Here is a 23,552-nt window from a genome sequence, read left to right on the forward strand (position 1 = left end):
CTCTGCTGCGGAGGATAAGTTCATCCGAGTCACCAGCCTCAGAAATCGCAGGTTAACAGCAGCTCAGATTAGAGTCCAGGTCAATGCCACACAGAGTTATAGCAGCAGACACATCTCTAGAACGGAAACAGTAAATTCGGGCGCCTGAGGCAAGTGGACAAAAAGGGCGCCGCCATTCACTCCCATAATAAATATCGTTTAATGGGCGCCCAACAGGAAAAAAGGGTGCCGGAGAAAAATAACGTTTTACAAGCGGCGCCCGGAGACTTTTACTGTTTTATAACTGCTTCTCATGATTACACATTATTTAATGATTTATAATTTTTTAAACATTATTTTTAAATGAAAAACAGTACAATCTTTTTTAAAACATTATTTTTAAACGAAAATCAGCACAATATTTTTTCAAACGTTATTAATGCTTATCACAGGGGGGTCTTAGGTTTAGGCACCACCAGGGGGGTCTTAGGTTTAGGCACCACCAGGGGGGGGGGTCTTAGGGTTAGGCACCACCAGGGGGTCTTAGGTTTAGGCACCACCAGGGGGGTCTTAGGTTTAGGCACCACCAGGGGGGTCTTAGGATTAGGCACCACCTGGGGGGTCTTAGGTTTAGGCACCACCAGGGGGGTCTTAGGTTTAGGCACCACCAGGGGGGGTCTAGGGGTTAGGGGTAGGTACAGGGAGGGTTCTGTATGAGAGTAGGGTTAGGTATAGCTTTAGTAAAATTCTTATTAATCTTTTATAAAACGTTATTATACATTTCACTTTTTAAACAGGGAAGATTAACGTTTTTACAATTGCCGATTTTATACACATTATTTAATGATTTATAACTTTATAAAACATTTTTAAACGAAATATAGCACAATTTTTTTTTAAACGTTATTCATGCTTATCGTTTAAAACCCAAAAACAAAAATTTGCTTTCCTAAAACAGAAAGAATTTGCGATAATTCAGGTTGGAGTGAGCTCGAGATGTCTCCCAGAGCACCACTGCTGAATATATGCAAATTAACCATTGTACCCTTAGAAGCTAAACACACCTCCAGAACCGCTGGATTGCAATGATGTGTCAGCTTGTTAAATTGTACAGAGCCATAATAATCCAACATGCATACAGACTGTTTCGGATTGTTTGATCCTCATCAGTGCATGGCATGGATTAATTTGGCTCTATGGAGTAGGGCTTGTAAACCGAGAGGTACAGACTAACCAGCAAGCTCATGGTGACCCAGAACTCATTGGAGTGTGTAAGGGACTACAATGGTCCTAAAAGCCCCCTTACTAAGATGTTAAGAAAAACAAAAATTTGCTTTCCTAAAACAGAAAGAATTTGCGATAATTCAGGTTGGAGTGAGCTCGAGATGTAACCCTGCGCCCTTTTTTCCCAACGCCCTTTTTTAACGTACGCCTCTAGAACAACTGTTAAGAGGAGACTGTGTGAATCAGGCCTTCATGGTAGAATATCTGCTAGGAAACCACTGCCAAGGACAGGCAACAAGAAGAAGAGACTTGTTTGGTCTAAAGAACACAAGGAATGGACATTAGACCAGTAGAAATCTGTGCTTTGGTCTGATGAGTCCAAATTTGAGACCTGAACCCAATCGAGATGGTTTGGAGTGAGCTGGACCACAGAGTGAAGGCAAAAGGGTCAACAAGTGCTAAGCTTCTCTGGGAACTCTTTCAAAACTGTTGGAAGACCATTTCAGGTGGCTACCTTTTGAAGCTCATCAAGAGAATGCCAAGAGTGTGCAAAGCAGTAATCAAAGCAAAAGGTGGCTACTTTGAAGAACCTAGAATATGACATATTTTCAGTTGTTTCACACTTTTTGGTTATGTACTATACTTCCACATGTGTTAATTCATATTTTGGATGCCTTCAGTGTGACTCTACAATTTTCATAGTCATGGAAATAAAGAAAACTCTTTGAATGAGAAGGTGTGTCCAAACTTTTGGTCTGTACTGTACATGAGGGTGCTTCGTCTCTGGTTCACTTTAACGGTAAAATTCCTGTAGGCTAAAATGGTTAATTTCTTTTTTTTTTTTATTAGTGCTCAGTTCTCTTTAAAGGGGAACTTCAGCCTAAACAAACATACTGTCATTAAGTTACATTAGTTATGTTAATTAGAATAGATAGGTAATATAATTTTTTACCCACCCTGTTTTAAAAGAACAGGCAAATGTTTGTGATTCATGGGGGCTGGCATCTTTGTCATGGGGGCAGCCATCTTTTTGGTTGAAAGGAGGTGACAAGGAGCAGGAGACACAGTTCCAACTGTTCTGTGTCCTGATAACCCCTCCCAGCTGCACACGCTAGGCTTCAAATGTCAAATTCAAAATGTAAAAAAAAAAATTGCACCAAAACAGCAGAACGAGAGCAACAACATCAGAAATCCCATCATGCTTTGCACAGCATCAGGGGAAAAAAGCCTGGGCGGTTTTCTTCTGTGCAGCTAAAAATGAGGCTTGGATAAGAGAAACAAAGTTCTGATGCTGTGAAACTGTTAAAGAAATACCAGGCCAATATACAATATATAATACAACTGACCCATCTGGTCCTCTTTCTTTTTAGGGTCACTCTAGGAGGCATTAGTGGGATTGAGCTGTCCGAAGAGGAACTTGATTGATATTAGTTCATTTAAAAAGGTGGAGACAAAAATAAGCAGAAATGTACTCTCATAAAGCCTTACTTCTGCTCATTGAGTGAATATGCAAATAATTCCTTTATGTTCCTAAAAAGCCAGGTAAAAAAATACTTGCCAGTGTGTGGTATGCCAACAGCCTATGTAGAAGTTGCAGGGAGAGTCTGAGAACATAATCATTGGAGTTTATTCATGTGTCAATTTTCACCCTTTCCACTTCCAATTTAAATCAACTCTGGGATGTTGTGCTCTCCCTGGGACAGGTGCTTAGGAGAGCATAAAAAAAGGCTAATTAGTCAGTCCAAAGGCAGTTCTATTCTGGGAAGCACGTGGTTGCGCTGGACTGAAAAACAATTTGTATTTGAAATTATTACTGGTAAAGTACTGGAAAAAAACACACATGTTTTTCTGCATAGAAACACACTTGGTATGCAGAAAAACACAAGCTGAAAACTGAAAGGCAAGTGTGTTCCCTGCCTTAGCCATAGACCCTGAACAAGCATGCAGATCAAAGGTCTATAACACATCTGACAAGATTAGCTGCATGCTTGTTTCAGGTGACCAGAAAGATCAGCACGATTTCCATGCAACTGGTATTGTTTAAAATGAAATAAATATGGCAGCCACCACTCTCATATGAATGAAAGCAATGAAACATTTGCAGTGACGATTATAACATAATAAAAGCCTGGCAACCTATTAAATATCAGTAGATAGATACTAAGCTAGAAATATAATGAATTTTAACTATTGAGGTACACTGTGCAAAAGAGACGTTGTTAAAACTGGCCACAGAGATGCCAACAGGATAATGGTTAAAGTGCAGAGTGTCATAAATAAAAGTAAGTAAACAGCACACTGAGATAAGGCTGAGGAATGTGTGAATGCCAGAGAGGAGAATTAATAGGAGACCCTGTGACCTCCAGACCGGGAGCATCTGCCACTATCTCAGGGGACTGAGACATGATCTGTGTTAGGGAGAGTGGGAAAAGTTCGGAGCTCACCTCTCAATAGCCTCTAATGTAGATATAGGACAAAGACTGAGACGGCCAGGCTGCTGGATGATTGTTACTCCCTTAGACTCAGGAATGCTGTCAGCAGCACTGCGCCCCACCTGATGTTTGAAGAGGGAGGTCGCCTGGGGCACATGCCATGCCTGCACCCTTCTAGATCCGCGTCTGATTGCATAATTGTGTTCATTTCCTATTGTTTATAGGGCATTCCTCAAGCCAAATACTTTTTTGTTTTTGTTTTAATACTCTAATTCCCTATAAACTAAACAAGCCACACCCACAGGTTTTCAGATAGCCTTGGCAGTAGCAAGGGCTCATGGGAGCTCAGTCCCAGCAGGATGAGGGGGAGGTAATACTAGCCATTGATTTCAGAGGCAGAGGGGAGGAGGGAGGAGGGGGGATTAGGTTTTTTTTCACAGGCTGAGTGCTCAAGAAGCAGATAAGCCTGCCTCTGTGTAATGTTTACAAACAACATGGCTGCTGTCATTGTATCACAGGAAGAAATAACCATCTTCTATTAAAGCTGTTTTCAGCTAGATTTGCTGTGTAAACTATCTAAACTTTAGATAAGATATATAGACAAGTTACTTGTTATAGTTAGTTTTTCATCTCGGATCTGCTTTAAGTTTCTGGATCTGTCAGCATCATTTTTATGGATGTTTGACTCAGAAAGTGCTGAAGATTAACACGACAGGCAATTTTGTGTCTTGCCAAATTTTGGGTATTTTTAAAAAGGGAATTACAGTGGTTCCTTTAAGTAGAGACTGTAAACCTGAAATAGTCAAAGAAGCGAGGCATACAGTTCTTGAGCTGATAACTAAATACCAAAGTTATACAACCAGAAAAGGATTCAATCCTAGACTGATAGAGCTCCATCTCAGGATAATGTGGTCTCTTAATTAAATAGGTGAACTTCCAGAAAAAAGAATAGAACTGAAAAACAGTAAGTGGAATGAAAGCATGAAGCAGCCTAGATAAAACATAGAAGATGAAGAAAGGGTGAAGGATGTAGACGATGTCTTCTCTCTCTCTCCGGCAATTTCTTATTAACTCTCGGAATCTGACAGCCTAATTATCTCAGGAGCTTCATGCTCTGAATAAATAAATATGCAAGTGACTGCTTAGAGGTGGAGACATGGTAGATATAGCCACCTCTGCTGCAGTCACAGAGAACAGTTTATTCTGCAATTGCATCCACACAGCTCTTAACGCAGTATCCAGCTTAATGAGCTGCTTTCAAGGTACGTGAGTCACTCTACCGAAGGGTTTCTCTTCTGTTAAAAAGTTTCTTTTACGTTTCAAAATCTCCACATTTATACAAACTTAGAGATTCTTCAGTTCTCTTCCAGCATGTCAAAATGTTAACCCTCTCATTAGTTTAGTTACTAGTCTGACCTCTTGCACTGCAGAGTTGTTAAAAAAATATAGAAAAAAATTATTACAACTGGAGGATTGGACCTGAGCTACGGCAGTTGTCATAAAGGTTCTAATACTTTCATCGATACCATGGGTATGATTGTAGTGCCTAAGGCCCTGATCACAGTGGTCAGTTGTGTTGCAGAATAATTCTGCATGTGAACTCACTGCCCATATAATTCTATGGGACACTTCACAGTACTGCGTTGTAACTGATCACATTATTTTAAGTCACTGCATGCAGACTTTGTATTACAATCTAGACTTTGTCCAGTTTCCATTGCAGTTCACACTCATAACACGTGTGTTATGCAGCTGATCATTGTGAACCTAGCCTCAAAGGTGCAGGAAGGCTATGTCTAAAATATGGTCATGCAGTGATCAAGCATATATTGGTAATATCAACTACCGGTACATTTTCTTACTATCAGTTTTTTGTATCAGCATGAAGCCAAGACAAATGAAAGTGATCTACATCCCGACTTCTGTTGTTGTTGTTGTTAGGGCTCCAAGGAATGGTGGGCATGGCCCTTTTACTTCATCCATATTGATCAAGCGCCATGCTAATTCAGAGTTCTGATCAATATAGTGTGCTCTTTTTTCCCTGCTTAATATTATTATTACTGTATATTTATTTACCACTTCACCAAATGAGGTCTGGCACTACTTGTATAAAATGTCCACTTTCTTCAAAAGTCATAAAATCAGCATAACAGAAGGAGGCAACAGAACATATCTGTAGTGTGGCTAAGGCCCATCGTTTCAGGTCCTCACCGTTGTTCACGCCATGCAGCCTGTTGCCATATTTAAACACACATATGTAAATTCAACACTGAATTGCAAAGCGACCAATTAGAGGCCAGTATGTGAATGGGATGACTTGATGGGGAATTGCGAGGTGTGCACACTGCACATCACACCGCTCACAAAAAATACCTATTGGAGGGTTTCCCACTGGCATCTTCTGCAATGCTTCATAAAGCACATGAAACACATGGGGCCATATGCAATTCCCTTTTTCACCTGAGTTTTCTCCTAGGAGATAATTTTTCATCTTCAATTTAAAATAACTTTCCAGCACTTTTCAACTTAAAAAGTACCAAACCGTAGGCGAGAAAGTACTATTAAAATGATGTTGAGTATTTTCTTGCTTGCCGGTGGCTTAAAAGAAATTTTATTGGCAAGTTTAAAATTATCACCTAGGAAAAAACTCAGGTGAAAAAGTGAATTGCATATGGGCCATCATGTCACTAAATGCTTCTCTCCCTCCGCAAAACGCACTCTTCCCTCATTCACCTCATCCGCAATCTCCTCCTGAGGATCTGCACACAGTTTTATTAATACCCCTTTAAAGAGAATCTGTATTGTTAAAATCGCACAAAAGTAAACATACCAGTGCGTTAGGGGACATCTCCTATTACCCTCTGTCACAATTTCGCCGCTCCTCGCCGCATTAAAAGTGGTTAAAAACAGTTTTAAAAAGTTTGTTTATAAACAAACAAAATGGCCACCAAAACAGGAAGTAGGTTGATGTACAGTATGTCCACACATAGAAAATACATTCATACACAAGCAGGCTGTATACACCCTTCCTTTTGAATCTCAAGAGATCATTTGTGTGTTTCTTTCCCCCTGCAGCTATCTTCCACTGAAGTGTCAGGCTGTTTCTTCCTGCAGAGTGCAGACAGCTCTGCCTGTATGTAATTCCTCAGTATGTGAAAGCCCAGCCAGCTCAGAGGAGGATTTATCCAGCTTGTAAAAGATAATAGAGCAGAGAGAAGCTGCACTAATCTAAATAACACACAGCAGTGTGCAGAGAGGGGCCTGGAGGGGGGAGATGCATCACAGAACCACCACACTGAAGAACTTGGCAGCCTTCCAGACACAGGCTGACAAGTCTGACAAGAGAGAGATAAGTTGATTTATTACAGAGATGGTGATAGTAGAACGTGCTGCAGTAAGCCAGAACACATTAGAATAGCTTTTGGAACTTGTAGGATGATAAAAAACAGGATGCAATTTTTGTTACGGAGTCTCTTTAAGGACCAGAGCAATTTTCACCTGTCAGCACTCCTCCCTTTCTTTCGCCAATAACTTAATCACAACTAATGTATATCTATCACAACTGATCTATATCTTGTTTTTTTCGCCACCAATTAGGCTTTCTTTGGGAGGTACATTATGCTAAGAATGATTTTTTTCTAAACGCATTTTAATTGGAATAGTAAAAAAATGGAAAAAATGAATTATTTATCCGTTTTCAGCCATTATAGTGTTAAAATAAAAGATTCTACACTTTTTATTTGCCCATTTGTCTTGGTTATTGCAACGTTTAACATTTTTCCCTAGTACAATTTATGGCGCCAATATTTTATTTGGAAGGTGCATTTTTTCAGTTTTGCGTCCAGCACTATTTAAAAGCCCGCAAATTAAAAAAACTACTGTAATATACCTCCTTAAGATAATTATTCAAAAAAAAGTTAAGTCCCTAAGGCAACTATTTATGTATTGTTTTAATTTATTTTTTATAATATATATATATATATATATATATATATATATATATATATATATATATATATATATATATATATATATATATATATATATATATATATATATAGGTCTGTTATATATATATATATATATATATATATATATATATATATATATATATATATATATATATATATACACACACATATATGGGTACTATGGGGGAGTGTGGGAGGGAAATAGTTAATTTTAGATGTAAGTGTAGGTATTTTTATTTAATAAAATGTTTTTTGATGTAGTTGTACTATTTGGCTACAAGATGTCTTCAGTCATTATTTCCAATTCACGTACATAAGGATGTGAATCGGATGTAATACGTGCACTGTAACAACAGGAAGATACAATGAATGCAGGCGTCTCATAGACGCCGGTGTTCATTGAATCGGGGACTTAGATTAATGAATGGGAACTGAGTTCCCATTCTTTCATGTCCCCGCTAACCGGTGGTAACGATAGCAGCCGCGCTTGCGGCCGCTCCCATTGACTAGCTTTTGCATCCCTGGGACTTCAAATTAAGTTTCCCAGGACGTGATCATACTGCACCTGGTGCAGTAAGTAGCTAAGGTGCCCATTAACGGTACAATTTTTTCACTAAATGCGATCTTTTAATGCAATTTTTACAATCAAATTGTGTAAAAATTTGCTGTTTATGAAGGCAATCGATAGTGAACTATTCTTTAGTCAATTGCTTTATAGGATAAAATTGATCTGAAAGTTGGAAAATATGATCGCATTTGAAGAGAGAATCATTCAGTAAATGTAATCATTCGATAATTGCCTTCAGATTACGTAAGGTCATTCAAATTGCATCGAAAGATTGCATTTAGTGAAAAATGGTACCGTTAATGGGCACCTTTAGTGAGATTCCACATTTGTTACTGATGTACCTGGACTCAGATGCAACCAGTTTTATTCGTTAGGTTATACCATACATATTACACAGGAAAAGAGTATTACAAAATGTTAGTGGCAGTTAGATATAAATTTCATTCATAAGACTGGTAGAGTAGCTACTGGAGTAACCACCAGTGAAATGGTTTAACCTAACTGGTTGCATCTGAGTCCAGGTACATCAGTTAGAACAACAAATGTGGAATCTCACTAAAGGTGCCCATTAACGGTACAATTCTTCACTAAATGCAATCTTTCGATGCAATTTGAATGATCGTAAGTAATCTGAAGGCAATTATCAAATGTTCCCATTTACTGAACGATTCTTTTTTCAAATGCGATCATAGTTGCCAACTTTCAGATCAATTTTATCCTATAAAGCAATCGACCAAAGAATAGTTCACTATCGATTGCCTTCATAAACAGCAAATTTTCTATACAATTTGATTGTAAATATTGCATTGAATTGCGCATGCGCAGTACTGTCACGCCAGCCGCCATGATGACGCGCAGCGGCCGGCGTGATGACGAAGAGCGTCACCGTTGTCGCCGGTGCGGTATGCGGCGGAGGGACTTGGAGAGGAGCCAGGAGGATGCCGGGGGACCTCCCGACCAACGGTGGGCTGGAGAAAGCCCCAGGTAGGTAACAATTTTGTTTATTTTTACTGCTCATGGTTCCTTTAAAAGAATAAGGGTAAGCTTTCGGCTATTCCGCCTTCATCAGACTGAATCCTGTATGCTGACAAATTGTGAAAGTGCACATCTATATATGCAACATGAAAACGGGATGCATAGATTTTTAAAACCGTCCCAAAACCCCCGCACCACTTGACTTCCGACGCCTGTCCACGCCATCCCTCTCTCCTTGCAGAAAAAATGCCAAGCTATTTACTGCAATAAATAGCTTGGCATTTTTTCTCTAAGGAAAGAGTGGAGGCGGGGCCAGGCAGCAGAAGTGGAGTGATGCTGGGTCTTTGGGATGGCTTCGTGGGACAAGACACCACAGGTAAATATAACTTTTCGTTACAGCAGCACTGCAGGATTTTCTATTTTAAAGGTGGCCACTAACGGTCCAATTTGTAGCAAAAAATCATTCCAGCTATCAGAAATTCTGATCGGATTGGTTGAAAATAATCTCAGTTGATGGGCACAATCAATTATGAACGATTATAAAAAAAAAATAGTCGTCCGATTGGATTTTTGTCAAACCAAAATTTGGATTTTTTTTGATTGGTTGCGATAGATAGGAAGCAAACATTGGTTCGTTGATGGTGTAGTGAACGATTTTTTTTCCGATGAGAATTTCTGATCGCTTGAACGATTGTTCGCTAGAAATTGCGCTGTTAGTGGCCACCTTAGAATGGAGATCCTCTTTAAAGGAGTCATCAAGCTAATTAAAATACCCCCCGATCTACTTACCTGGGGCTTCCTCCAGCCCCTGGCAGCTGACATGTCCCACGCCACAGCGTCGCTCTCAGCTGCTGGCCCAGGGTCCCCGCATGGTGTCTTGCCAGGCCGTCCTCTACTGCGACTGTGCAAGCACTGCTGTCAATCAAGTCTAAATTGTACTGCGCAGGCGCAGAACTACTTCTCCTGCAGTGTGGTCCAGACAACATGGACTTGATTGACAGTGCGCTTGTGCAGGCGCAGTAGAGGATGACCTCGAGGTCACCATCTACACTGGCGGGGATCCCGGGCCGGCGGCTGAGAACGGAGCTGTGGCGTGGGACATGTCAGCTGCAAGGGGCTGAAGGAAGCCCCAGGTAAGTAGATCCGGAGGGCAGGTTAATTAGCTTGATGACTCCTTTAAGATGCCTTAATTGAAACAAGACATCCAAGTAGGGCCTTGCATGTTAAATTTACCGGGTGTTAATGCAACTTAGGTAGAAAGTTATGCAAATAACAACTCATTTCATACATGCAATGCTTACATTGCATTTTTTGTATAAAAGGCAATGTAAGAATTGCACAGATAAAAGCGAGTTATGCTATTTGTGTAATTTGCAACGTAAATGGCATTAACACAGTAAACTTAACATTGGCTGTTTGCTATTTGGTAACTACTAGGTTTTTTATATATAAAATGTATACAATTTATCTTGCTAATGCCTTTATTCCCCTTGTAGATTATAGAAGTAGGATATTTTTACCCTTTTTAAACCTGAAAAACAGAAATGGTCAAGCAGATCATTTTTATTTTTATTGAAATTCCTTTGAAATCCTTATGGAGCTTGAAATTTGACCAAATAAAAGTTACTTCTCTCCCATTCTGATTGGTTCAAGCTGCAAACAATCTACATGAAATTTGAATGCATGGCAAATTATCGGGATCTCATTGGCCCTCTCTATTATGCGTTATAATGCAGAGATACTCAAGAAATAGTTGATGATATTATGTCTATTACTGTTTTTGCCATCATCCAGGTTATTCTGTTCTCCATGCTATCCAGAACATAAAAAAATGGCTAGAGTCCAACATTAAATGTAAAAAATGTTTTATGTAAAGTACTAAAAATTGCAGCAACTAACTACATATGCTCACTTTCAGTTCGGTCAATATTCACTGTACCTGGGCTGAGCCTTAAGCCAGAAATTCGAGATCTATACATCCCTAAACAGAAGATTTCCCAGCCAGCTACACATCACAAGCCATGGTGAACATCACAGAGGTGAGGTTTTGCTAAATATTGTCCAAAGAATGCTAAAGTACATTCTAATGAAGCGATCAAAGCACTTCACATCAAAAACTCGCTTTATGATTTCAGGTTCAGATCCAGGAGAAATGCCTTGTTGTTTCTTCTTATTATGATGCTAGGATAGATTTCACTACAGCAGACATTACAGCAGCTGTTTGTACATGGCTTATACAGGATAATTAAATAATCACTAAATTACCTGAAGTTTTAATTCACTGGTGCAGGAAGCTTCAGGTCCACAAATCTGTGACGTTGGGTGGGCATACACACTATTATTGGTATCATTATTATCTACCTTGATAGCCATTAACGATACGTTTTTTCGGATGATTGATTCTCCAATTCATAATATCGATGGTCACTAACAGAAGTAAACTGCTACTCAATTTGATCACATTAATGGAATTGATTTGAAAAATTGATTGATTTGATCAATATTACAATTGAATCCAAAAGTTGATCGTCTGAAGAATTGTATCGTTAATGCCCCCCTTTATATTGATAATTTACTGCTTACCACCTACAACCATTCAATAATAGATCAGATTCCTACTAGGATCTGATGTACTTTTAATCACACTGCTCCCTCCACTAGGTTTGTATTGCTTGATGCTGTACAAAGCTTTGAGGCCATTGATTACATGCTGTTTCTGCTTGACCCTACCACTTAGTTTCTGTGCGTGTTTAGTCAATAAAGTGATTGAACATCAATTGAGAAGCCACACATTATTAATAGGTTTTGTTAGATCCATAGTTTCAATTGAATCTAATGTCTAAGCTATTAAAATTGTCTAAATTGTGTATTACAGAGTTTATAGCAGTTCTGAATCCGAGAAAGACATAACAACAAACGTTGTTTAGGTGATACCTTTAATGACTAACTGTACAAGATTTCTTTGAAAGCTTTCAAAACTTAGTTTCTTCTTCAGGCATGTTTCAGAACTGTATAGCAGTGGTAAAAACATTTGTTGAAAGCTAACTTAATTGTCCGACCCAAGTTACTAAATACTGTGTATGTAAACTTTTTACAATCAATAAATTAGTATATAAAATAAATAACTTGTCTGAAGTGGAAAATTTACTTTAAATATTTTTTAATTGCAATCTATACAATTTACAATTCAGTTATTCATAGGAGATATTTAAAGCAGATAAAAGTCAACGGTATTACCTATTAGCATGGGACCAACCTGGGATCTTCTATTATTTGTTAGTGATTAAGCTAAACTAATGTTAGGTTCGTCATTGAGAATAGTGTGCCAGTTACAGAGAATGTTAGTAATTGGATGGACTTTCTGGCTCAGTAGGCCAATCCCATTCCTTTCCATGCCCCTTCCCAATCATGCTACACCTCCGCCCACCCCTGCCACACTCCTTCTTTGTACTTTGTACCATTAGGGCTGGTTCTTTTCGGGCGTTAAACGAGGCATTTTAAAAGCAATGTTTTTCGGGATCAAGCGCCGTCCCATGGAATAGCAACATGCAGCTTCTAGAAGTAATTTGTCATTGCTTGCATGGGTTTGAAAGCCAGCAAAAGCCAATGAAATCCAACAAAAGCTAGTAAAATCCCAGCCCTTTCCCTCGACTTTCTGCAAAAACCCAGAAAATGCAACGCTCCTGCTCTCAAATGCTAAGTCATTAAAAGCCTTCAAAAGACAATAAAAGCTTAGCTGTTAAACCCTGGCATTCTTGAAAAAAAACAACAATGGCGTTTGAACAAGACGCTGAGCAGAAGCTCGGCAGAAGGCCATGTGAACCAGCCCTTACTGAGTCTAGGAAGATGTCAGGTGGGTAGGAAGTTAGTATACACTGAAAAAGAACAAGAAAACCTCCCATCCAAAATCAAGGTTTCAAAAATGCATACGCCACAGTGTAATTTCAAAACACAACTTTATTGAGGTCGCATTCACAGTGCCTTGTTGCGGAGCTGCGTTATAAAGTCTTATAACACAGCTTACCCCACTGCAATGCAAATCCTATGGGCTGTTCACAATGTGATGTTAAAGTCGCGTTGAAAAATGTTGCGTTGTGGTAACTCACTGCTTGCAGTGCGTTACCTCTCAACGCAGTCACAGTGCGACTTTAACGTCCCATTAAAACGCACCGTCCAACTGTGGAATATGTCCTTAATGCCTATAAACAATAATTGATAATAATGATTGTTTATAGGCATCAAATACCGGTGTGCTTTGAAATTACACGGTGGCATATGCATTTTTGAATCCTTGATTTTGGATGGGAGGCTTACTTGTGTTTTTTTCAGTGTATGGTTGTTATTTAGGTTAGTGACCCACTGTACCCACTATACAGCCTCTTAATGAAATCCACCTATTTCAGTGTATTAGATTTATTTAATATGAATCATTTTGCTCATTTTTTGTGTGAGGTAGGAAGTTAGTAGCAGTCATATCTCTATGGGGCACCATGCCACTCATTAGCACCAGATAAGGAAGAAGTGGGCCAGTACAGAGTCACCTTACAATTTCTTTAAAATATCTGCATCCAGAGAGACGTTCTCTATGCAAGCTATAAATGAATTTAGACTTGCATCATGTTGGCTTTTCCCTCTGACTGGCTGAGGCTCGCTCTTCTATATTTTAAATACGGTTTCTAGGTCTTTTCCTCACACATTAACTGGACCTACAGCACCTTCAGCGCAATGAGAATTCTCAAACACCGTTTTCGGTCCAAATGCATCAGAATGCATTTAAAATTGATGGTACTGCAAGTAAATTGCTTTTTTTAAAATGCACCATAAGGAGGTAAGTCCACCACTGCCTCCCAAGCCTTTTTAACATTTTATCGTTTTGTTTTATCCTGTTGACGCCTCTGACTTGTACTCTGACTTGTACACAGTACCTAAGATCCACCCTTGGTGGAGGGGGATACCCCATCTTTTTCCTATCTACAGAGAGCGACTACTTAATCCTGAGTGAGGACGGGATAATATCCTCACCTGCCTATACCGTGGTTACCTTTGCGGTGGCCCTGCTTTGTGAGTACCATACTCGTTCTAAATAGTCCATTTACTACAGTACTTACTACACTATATTGGGCTCTCGGTTTTGTTATAAATCACCGTTTCCTCCGGTACCAGCAAACTCATCAGCGAGAGTTGCACACACAACATCACAGCAAGCAGGAGATAGACTTTCTCAGGCTTCTTCAAAGTTTGATGGAGTTTATTAAGTACACAGCTATACCGATACAGTACGTCATATCCTAGCCAAGCAAAGTTCCATGTTGTGTTACAGCGACGTGATTACATTCCTGCTGAGGGTAATCAGGTCTTCTTATATCTACTCTATGTTACATCTAGACTAACTATGTACAGCATACATTATATCAGATTACACAAAGAGAGAAAAATATTAGGTGTTCCAGTCAGCAGATAGAGAGCATGAAAGTAAGAATCAGAGTGAGCTCCGTCAGCCCCTCCGGCCCTTTAATACTGACTAGGAAAGAGTTAAATGTGACCTCATCTTAGCCATCCCCCAGACCCGGCTATTGGCTTCGACCCCTTGTGGTTTCATAATACACACCTACACGATTAATATTTAATTACCACTTTTCACTTACTTACAGGAATGTGGTATTTTGTTAATATGGCCTATGTTGATTGTTCTCGTAGTCCATTTGTCTGGGGCAGTGTAGGCCTGTGGCCTTCCTTCAGGAACATGTTCTCAGTATCTGCTTGTTATTCATCTGCTTCAAGCAGACACTGAGATGCTTCTGCCTACATCACAAGAAACTCTATTTATTTTAAAGGTATACTCTGCGGACAAGCCTTTTACCTAAACTCAGTCCAAATAACTGAGGCCTACTTAAATTATAACAGGTTTCCCTTTGTATATTTCGGCACCATAAGTGCATTAAACTAGACCATAGGAATGATCAATGAGATGAAAATAATTTCTCCTTGCATTCAAATTTTATGTAAATGTTATGCACCTTGAGCTTGGACCAATAAAAATGGTCAGGAAGTTATTCTGATTGGACCAATTTCATGCCTCATATAAGTTACACGACATTTGAATGCAAGCAGAAATTATTTGCATCTTGTTGATCATCCCTACTATACAGGTGTGAGCCCTCAGAATAGTGAAAATTTCTACGTAGCGAGATACACTCAAATATTTCTTCTTTTTGTTTGTTAGCTCAGCATTGCACTGAATTCTGCATTAATCAGCCTGTAATCAGCCTGTATGTCTAAAATGAATTTACTTCCGTGGAAAAATGGAGTGTTCACGCGTTCACTCTGCATTTTATCTGGCTTACTGGGGAGGAAGCAATTATTATATTTTTCACCTTCTGGCCCAGCTCTGCTAAATACAAACATTAGACGTGTGAAAAAATACCTCATAAATCTGTCGTGTGATTTTAAATTACCTAATAAGATCAAATGAGGGGACCCCAGCAGGAAGCAGAATGGTTAAGCTTGATTAATTTTCTCACCAACTATAAAAGTCATCCCTTCTCTTTTGTTTTTCTTTAATTTACAATACATCACTTCTTTGTGGGTTTTGTCGATGTTTAACGTCTCAGGAAATATACTAAGTAGCTTTTGACCTAGTTTAGAATATTATTTCTGTGACTGGATTTCCTAAGCTGGGGATTCGGGAATAGTTGTTTTCTGGCCACACAGAAATCGCAAGAGTGAAGATTTCTATATTAACCAATGTTTTCATTCTTTTATGTTTTGCAGCTTCCTCGGACATTATGTCACAAGCTCTGTATGCACCTGTTTGAATGTACCAGCCTTACATTTCTACATTTCTCCCCCTTTCTCCCCTCCCTGCTGCCATCTGATGAAGCCATTTTAAGACAACCCAGGGGTTTTGCACCTTATGAAGCCTGCTTTAATCAGTTCTTGATAGCAGGATCAGTTAAGCATCGGGCTGGTCTGCAAATGCTTTGTTGCTCTTCTACATCAGGGATATTGCGAGAATTTAACAGTTCTCACAGACTATGTTTATCAGTAGTACTGACTTGTCATGATGGCAGAACAAAGTTTTTCAGTGAAATACGGTAAATTACTCAGTCAGGTATCATTACCAGAAAGCATACCTCCCAACCTTCTCATTTTACATATCCACAGATTATTGCAGCTTTAGGGGGAAGAGAGTGATTTCAGGGGTGTAACAGGGTATGGACTCCTTGCAAGAGCTACAGGAGACGTACCCTGCTGATGTCCAACAGAGGGGTCCTTCCTCCAGATCAGATGTTTTATGTGACCCCTTGAAGATGGACCCCCAGGCTGTGGGGATCACTAAGAAGAAAATGCATAAGAGATGTAAATATTGGGGTGGGGGATCACATCAACGTTTTGCTAAGGGGCCCTGTAATAGTTACGCGCCTGTGTGATTTAGATCTGATTTGGCTTGAGCTAGATTTTGTTAAAGCAAGTATGATACCACTGTCAAAACAATATTCACCATTGGAGAGGGAAGGCTCTGGATTCCATAGGTCCCGGTCAACTCTCTGTGCCCTCTGTCCACTTCTGTAACTTTGGACGCACTTGCATCTCCGAGTGCTTCCAAAGATTGGTGCATTATGTACTGTGCATGCTCACAACCAGACTCACGGGTTTGCAGCTTGGACACACTTAGGGACACAAGTACTTCTGAAATCTTTACCACTACTCCCAGAGGTGTATTCAACCAGTTGGTCCGATAACTTCAATGAGGGGGGGGGGGGGGGGGGACAGCAGTGGACCGAGGGCACGGAGAAAGGACAGGAAAGGCTTTATGGGATCCAGAGCCGTCCCTCTACATAGGTGAGTATTTAACTTTTTTTCACAGTCCCTTCAGTATTACTTTAGGAAAATCATATTTAGGGCTAAGCAGATTTCCAGTTTTATGAGTGAAATGTTGGGAGGTGTGTTATAAGGCCGAAGAGGATTTAGGAAAAGTTATTCATAATTTCATTTTTGTAAAAAGTGAACAAGTACTGCTGACAGACATGTGCCTAAATCCCCTTACATCTAACTATGATGTCAAATCGCTGCTCAGAATGAATAATAATAAATAAATAAAGTTGAATATGCCATGTTTTTTGCTATTATGGTTTTTTGATCTTACATACTGTTTGCATGTGGTTAGAAGGGGAACTTTAATATCTTCTTCTTGTGCTGGATAATATACTGTCCCTATTTTAGTAAACAAATTTGACATCACAGAATTCTGTTCAAGATCTACAGCGGTTTATTTATGATCAGATTTTAAACTAGTTCTGATAGCTATTGACTTGTATATTTATAGCACATAAGCTATTAAAAAATGATCTGCTGATATGCTAAAAAGTCTTCCAGTTACTAGCGTTAAACAAAATGCTTTATTATTATTATTGATTTATAAAGTACCAACATAATCTGTGGCGCTGTACAAAGTAAGAAACAAACACAATCAGAATCATTTTATTTCGCCAAGTACAACGGGGGTTGTACCCGGAATTAATTTTGGCACATATAGGGTCGGTGATGGTACAGCAAAAACGCAAGCAGTAATGTACATTACATTTAGTAGTGAGTACACAGTGCATGGGACATACCGTATTTTTCGGACCATAAGACGCACTTTTTCTCCTCCAAAAGTGGGGGGGAAAAGTCCCTGCGTCTTATGGTCCAAATGTAAGGCTAAATGTGCTACTGATTGTGCGCCCCCACCCAACAAGCAAGTAAATAGTGCCATTACCGGTATACCAGTACCTACCCAGCAAGAGAAGGGCATGATTAGATGCCCTCGAGTCCTCCTGTCGCCTCCTCCATCTCCAACATGTCATGTTCTCCGGGAGGGATCGGTAGTGCTGCGGGGAGGATCGGTAGTGTTGGCTGCTGGCCTCATGGCGTCTGCGCATCTGCCGTTTCACAGAGTCCGCATGGCAGTCACAGCGCCAACAGGTTTTCGGCAATCAGCCCCGCTGTTTTCCCGTTAGCCTGTGACGTCCCAACACAGCGTCATCACGTGGCATCAGTGGTTTACTGAGCGGGAGGTTTCCAGAGATCAGCCTGTGTCTGCGATGTGTCCCCGATGTGCCTGCGGTGTGTGAAACTGCACGGGGAAACAGTGGAAGCATGGCCAATGCATGACTGAGGCCTCAGAAGATCCCCGATCAGCCTTTGAATTTGTGGCAGTGCCCTTCTGGAGTCGTGGGGAGCATTGTTAATGATGGCCGCTAACCTGTAACCACATGGGGTCTGCACCACAGGTTCCCAGCAATCAGCCCTGCTATGTCCCCGATCAGCTTTTGAAGTTTCAGCAGTGCCCTCCTGAAGCCGTGGGGAGGATTGTTAATGCTGGTCGCTAACCTGTAACCACATGGGGTCTGCGCCACAGGTTCCCAGCAATCAGTCCTGCTATGCCCCAGGTCAGCCTTTGATGTACTGACACGGCATGATGACGTGGCATCTGCAAACAGTGGTGTCTGTGAGATACAGCAGCATGATGATGAGACTGAGGAGGAGAGGACTTGCAGGCGCCAGCTGGATCAGGTGAGATAGTCTGCTACAGTTGTTAGTCAGGGTTGCTAGTGGGGCAGCAGGAATTAGTGCAGGGTAGCTGGTGGGCAGCAGGGATTAGTGTAGGGAAGATGGTGGGCAGCAGGGATTAGTGTAGGGTAGCTGGTGGGCAGCAGAGATTAGTGTAGGGTAGCTGGTGGGCAGCAGGAATTAGTGTAGGGAAGCTGGTGGGCAGCAGGGATTAGTGCAGGGTAGCCGTCAGGGCAGCATATATCAGTATAGGGTAGCTGTCAGGGCAGCAGAGGTTAATGTAGTATATAGTTACTGGGGCAGCAGTGGTTAGTTAGACAAAGACAGCTTGGGGGATTAGGTCCTTAAGATGCCCCTGCACCATGGACACACCAGGTTTAATTTATTTTTTTTTTACTGATATTTGTCCTCTAAACCTAGGTGCGTCTTATGGTCCGGCGCGTCTTATGGTCCAAAAAATACGGTAATACTTGGTTACATAGTGGAAGGTCCTGAGGGGACATCCAAGTGCTATGTGAGTGGAGCGCTACCTTCTCTGCAGCACTCAACAGCTCTGCAGCTATTTGGATGCCCCCCAGAATTCCGGGAAAGAAGCGTAGAGAGATATATAGAGAATAAAACCTCACAGGTGGACCCAGGAGAAGGACTGGAGGGGGTAATCCGCTGCCGTATATGGCACTCAAACGCTTCTGCAGCGATACTTGAATCAGATCCCCCCCCCCCCCCCAGTCCAACCCTGGGGAAGAGAGAGAGATGCGAGAGAAGATGCAAGAGAAAAGGAAGGAAGATAAAGAGAAAGTGAGAGAGAAAGTGAGGACAGAGCAGAGAGAGAGAAGAGAAAGGAGAGAGGAGAGAGATAGTCCCTGAGCAATGCTGCAGCTGTCTAGTGGCCTGGTCAAATGTCCCAATGGCTGTCGGTGCAGCTAATGTACAACAATGGGGCTGCAGGTACAGTGGTGGTGGAGTGCAGGACATCGGGTACCCTGTTGACCCTGTGGTGGAGAGGCTCTGGCAGCAGTGGATGAGAGCATGGGTCCAATGGCTGCTGGGGCAGTGTGTTGCCGGTGGTTGCTTGTGTCAGTGCCTGGTGGCTGAATGGGGCACAAATTAATACAGACAATGATATACACTAATATACAAAATACAGAGTTGGTACAAAATATAGAATTGGTACAAAGTACAGAATTGGTAATGACAGTGACAAAATTAATATGAATAAATGTGTAACAAAATCCAAAACAAAAGGCTAAGAGAGTCCTGCCCTTGCGAGCTTACAATTTAAAAAAGTTAAAGCGGAACTGTAAACAAACAGTTTCACTTACCTGGGGCTTACCCAAGCCCCCAGCAGCCGTCCAGTCCTGTGCCGGTCCTGCAAGATCCTCCGTTCTGCCGCCGCCAGCTAGTTTTGTTATCGTCGACCTACAACTGCGCCCTGTGTGCCCCTGGCTACGTGAAGCTTTCTTCGCCTTCCAGCCTACAATAGCGTCCTGCTATTAGCACAGTTGACAATAACAAAACTAGCTGCCGGCGGCAGAACTGAGGATCTTGCAGGTCCGGCGTGGGGCAGGATGGCTTCTGGGGGCTTGAGGAAGCCCCAGGTAAGTGAAACTGATTTTATTGAGTTTACAGTTCCGCTTTAAGTGTTTCTAGATCTTTTTCACAGTTATTCATTAAATGTGTTAGGTATACTACAGTATATAGACTTTTTATAAGTGCTATAAGTAGTTTTACACACTATGATTTCAAAAGTGTAGGTTGAGATAAATGCCTGCAGACTATGTATGCCAGTTGGTATCCCTATGATAAGCATTCCGCAAACATGGGCAGTATCACAAGAGGTGTGCGGGGGTTGCAGAAAGGGAAAGAGGCGCCCAAGGGATATAAAAGGGATATAAAATACTCTAAAAGCACTAAAAATATATAAAGAATTGAGGTGGCTTACCTCTCATACTTTAGGTAAACTATTTATTAGTACCAAGCACAGGCAATGCGTTTCGTGGGAACCTGCCCACTTCCTCAGGCCAAATAAAGTGCCGATGCAGTCTATTAGCCGCATTCGGGGCAGAGGCGCTCCAAATGCGGCTAATGCTTGTGCTTGATACTAATAAATAGTTCACCTAAAGTGAGTTGTCATCTGTGAGGTAAGCCACCTCAATTCTTTATATATTTTTAGTGCTTTCAGGCCTCTTTTACAGTGGGACGGTGCATTTGATGCGACGTTAAAGTCACACAACGTGCCCCTAACGCAGCGCATGTAGGTTATAAAATTGGACGTTATTTTGTACTACATTATGTGTCTCTTGGTGCGCCGTTTTCGTCGCATACTGATGGAACGAAAACGGCGCATGCGTTACATTTAAAAAAAAAAACATTGCTGAGCATGTGCAACACACATAACGCAGTAAATGTATTGCTAAACGTACAGCATGCAGCATTCTCTAAATATTGCTACACGTTACACACAAAGCAACGTGTGCACTGTGAATGTCGCACAGACTTTGCATTGCTGTGCGTTAGTCTCTGTTGGAACATTTTCTAACGTGAGACTTTAACGTCGCGCTGTGAAAGAGGCCTGAGGGTATTTTATAACCTTTGGGCGCCTCTTTCTCTTTCTGCTTTATTCTGCAGAGCTGTACTTGACAGGAATAAAGATGTCACCATCTGTGATTCATTTTAGAATGTAAATCAGGGTGAGGAAAGATTTTACAATGAGCAAATAGTGACTAAATCATTTATAAATGGATATTGTAAAAAAAAAAACTATTTTATTCCTGATGTTATTTTCAGTACAGTTTCTCTTTAAAATGTAATCACTAATTCCTGTGCAATATGTACTTTAATATCAATAATCTTGACTCTCTGCTGTTGCTGCTGGATAAACTGTCTGTACAGACTGCCTCAATAAGAGACCGCAAGAGTCCATAAAAAATATACAGAATGTTTTTCCACATTGTTACCAGCTGTAAGCAGAAGATTAAATGTGACATTGAGGAGAAAAAACTCTAAAGACAGATTAAAATCCACACATTTTGGCTGTGACATGTGTCAGTTTGAAATGATGGTTCGGATTTCCAGAGATGAAAGTGATTGTGCCACCACTGCAAGACACTGCTTCATTACCTTCCCAGCAGGTGGTCGGAGCACTAGACAGTATTTTTCTCCTTTTTACCTTGTTAATTTCATGAGGATAATGAGAGGATGTTGCAGACAGCCACTATGTATGTTTGAAACTGTCTTCTAGCTGGCAGCAGCAGAGGAGCCTCTTGATCGCACCTGAAGAAAATAATGTGTTTCCCACTGTATTACAATGTTCTTGTGAGAGAAGAGCCCGGAGACCTAAGTCCTGTACACAATGCATCATTAGTGAGGTACGAGAACACTCTAGATTGAGAGAAAACTGATTACAAGAGTGTTGCTGATATAACTGAAAAATGCCATACTTGTCTGAAAACAACATTCATCTCTGCTGCTTATTTACCATTAGAGCATTATGACTCAAAAAGTCTGTATTAGCTGAACAGTCCCTAGGGGTTTATTTTCTCTGGTATAACTATTACACTGTTATGCATTTCTGTCAGTGCACATAAGAGAATGAGAGCACACATCAGTCTAGGAAGTTAGAACATTTCCCGTTATGCTCAACAGAGGAGGGAAGACCAATAGAGCACTGTGGAAACTTTTTAGGGGTACAGAGCACAAAAAAGGGATCGTTAATAGGCTGGCCTGCAGACTAGAGGTCCTTTTTATGGATTTAAGGGGGTACGCGGCCTAATTATGTTTTTGGGAGAGGAGATGACTCTGCCTTCTTATGTTGGTGCACATGCTGCTGAATATTTTTGGGGAACATGCTACATGATTATTGTAAGGGGGACATTTCCGCTAAAATATAATCGAAGAAGTGGTTACCATAAAAATGTCTATTTTGTTTTGTCATATATATATATATATATAATGTCTTTTTATGTGTTTTTAGGGTCTTATTTTTTTCCTCAAGGAAAGGGAGCACACTACTTGCTAGGTTCCCGTGCATTTGGGTCCACCCACCTCAAGCTCTCATCTCATATCAAGCTTATATGGAGCTTAACAGTGTATGCCAGACTTAAGACAAAAGCTTGTTGATTGTGACTGCCTAGTAAATCAGACTCTGTCATTGGGAAAATGAATCTACCAGTAGGGGCATTTGCAGTATCCAGGAAGACCTCTGGCCACCAAGAAGGTAGAAAAGTGGGCAGCATTTCACATAATTGAGCAAACCAAAAAATGGTAGTCAAGCAGAGCCATCAAAATCATAATAGGGCTGAGATTCCCCCCAAAACATAATCCAAACACCCCCAACCTATGATTCTCAAAAAGTTCCCCCTTAAAACCTCGAACATAAATAGACGTACCCCCTTAAATCCCCAAAAAATGATTAGGCATGGTACAAACCCTAAAACCCCAAACAGAATTTTGCAGCGACCTGCTCCCGAAAATTCTTCAGAATAATTAGGTAGAGCCTCTCTGAATTCCCAAAAAGAATTAGGCAGATAAACCCCCCCCCCCCCCCCCCCGCTCCAACATTTTCAAGTACAGTTAGGCAGTGTACCTTACGATTCCAGCCAGACAATCTCTAGCCAATGTACCATATTATAATTAAGCGCAAGGTGATGCAGCTGTAGCACGTATCCCTCCCCATTATCTGAGACTGTCATTACACGCAGCCTTGGTGTGCAGCTGATTGCTCCATTGCCACTCTGTATTCAGCCCATACCTTTCAAATGCCGAGCAAGACTATTTAGTCCCATAGAAGGATTGGGACACCACTGCTGACATACAGGACATGAGTCCTCACTATTTCATGCCAGGGGCACC

General features: G+C 40.9%; 1 protein-coding gene across 4 annotated transcripts in view; it reads left to right on the plus strand.

Annotated features, from left to right (window-relative positions):
- Nucleotides 1-16,909, plus strand: part of CDK15 (cyclin dependent kinase 15) — a 276,452-nt gene extending 259,543 nt beyond the window's left edge. For all 4 annotated transcript variants that reach the window (XM_068245105.1, XM_068245101.1, XM_068245104.1 and 1 more), the window contains 2 exons: nt 11,068-11,188; nt 15,921-16,909. In XM_068245105.1, coding sequence (XP_068101206.1) covers nt 11,068-11,177 — 110 coding nt within the window. In that variant the 3' untranslated portion in view covers nt 11,178-11,188; nt 15,921-16,909. The remainder of the gene's footprint in view (nt 1-11,067; nt 11,189-15,920) is intronic.
- The last annotated feature ends 6,643 nt before the right edge of the window (nt 16,910-23,552 follow it).

The sequence above is a fragment of the Hyperolius riggenbachi genome, chromosome 7 (genome assembly GCF_040937935.1).
Source record: "Hyperolius riggenbachi isolate aHypRig1 chromosome 7, aHypRig1.pri, whole genome shotgun sequence".
Taxonomy (NCBI): domain Eukaryota; kingdom Metazoa; phylum Chordata; class Amphibia; order Anura; family Hyperoliidae; genus Hyperolius; species Hyperolius riggenbachi.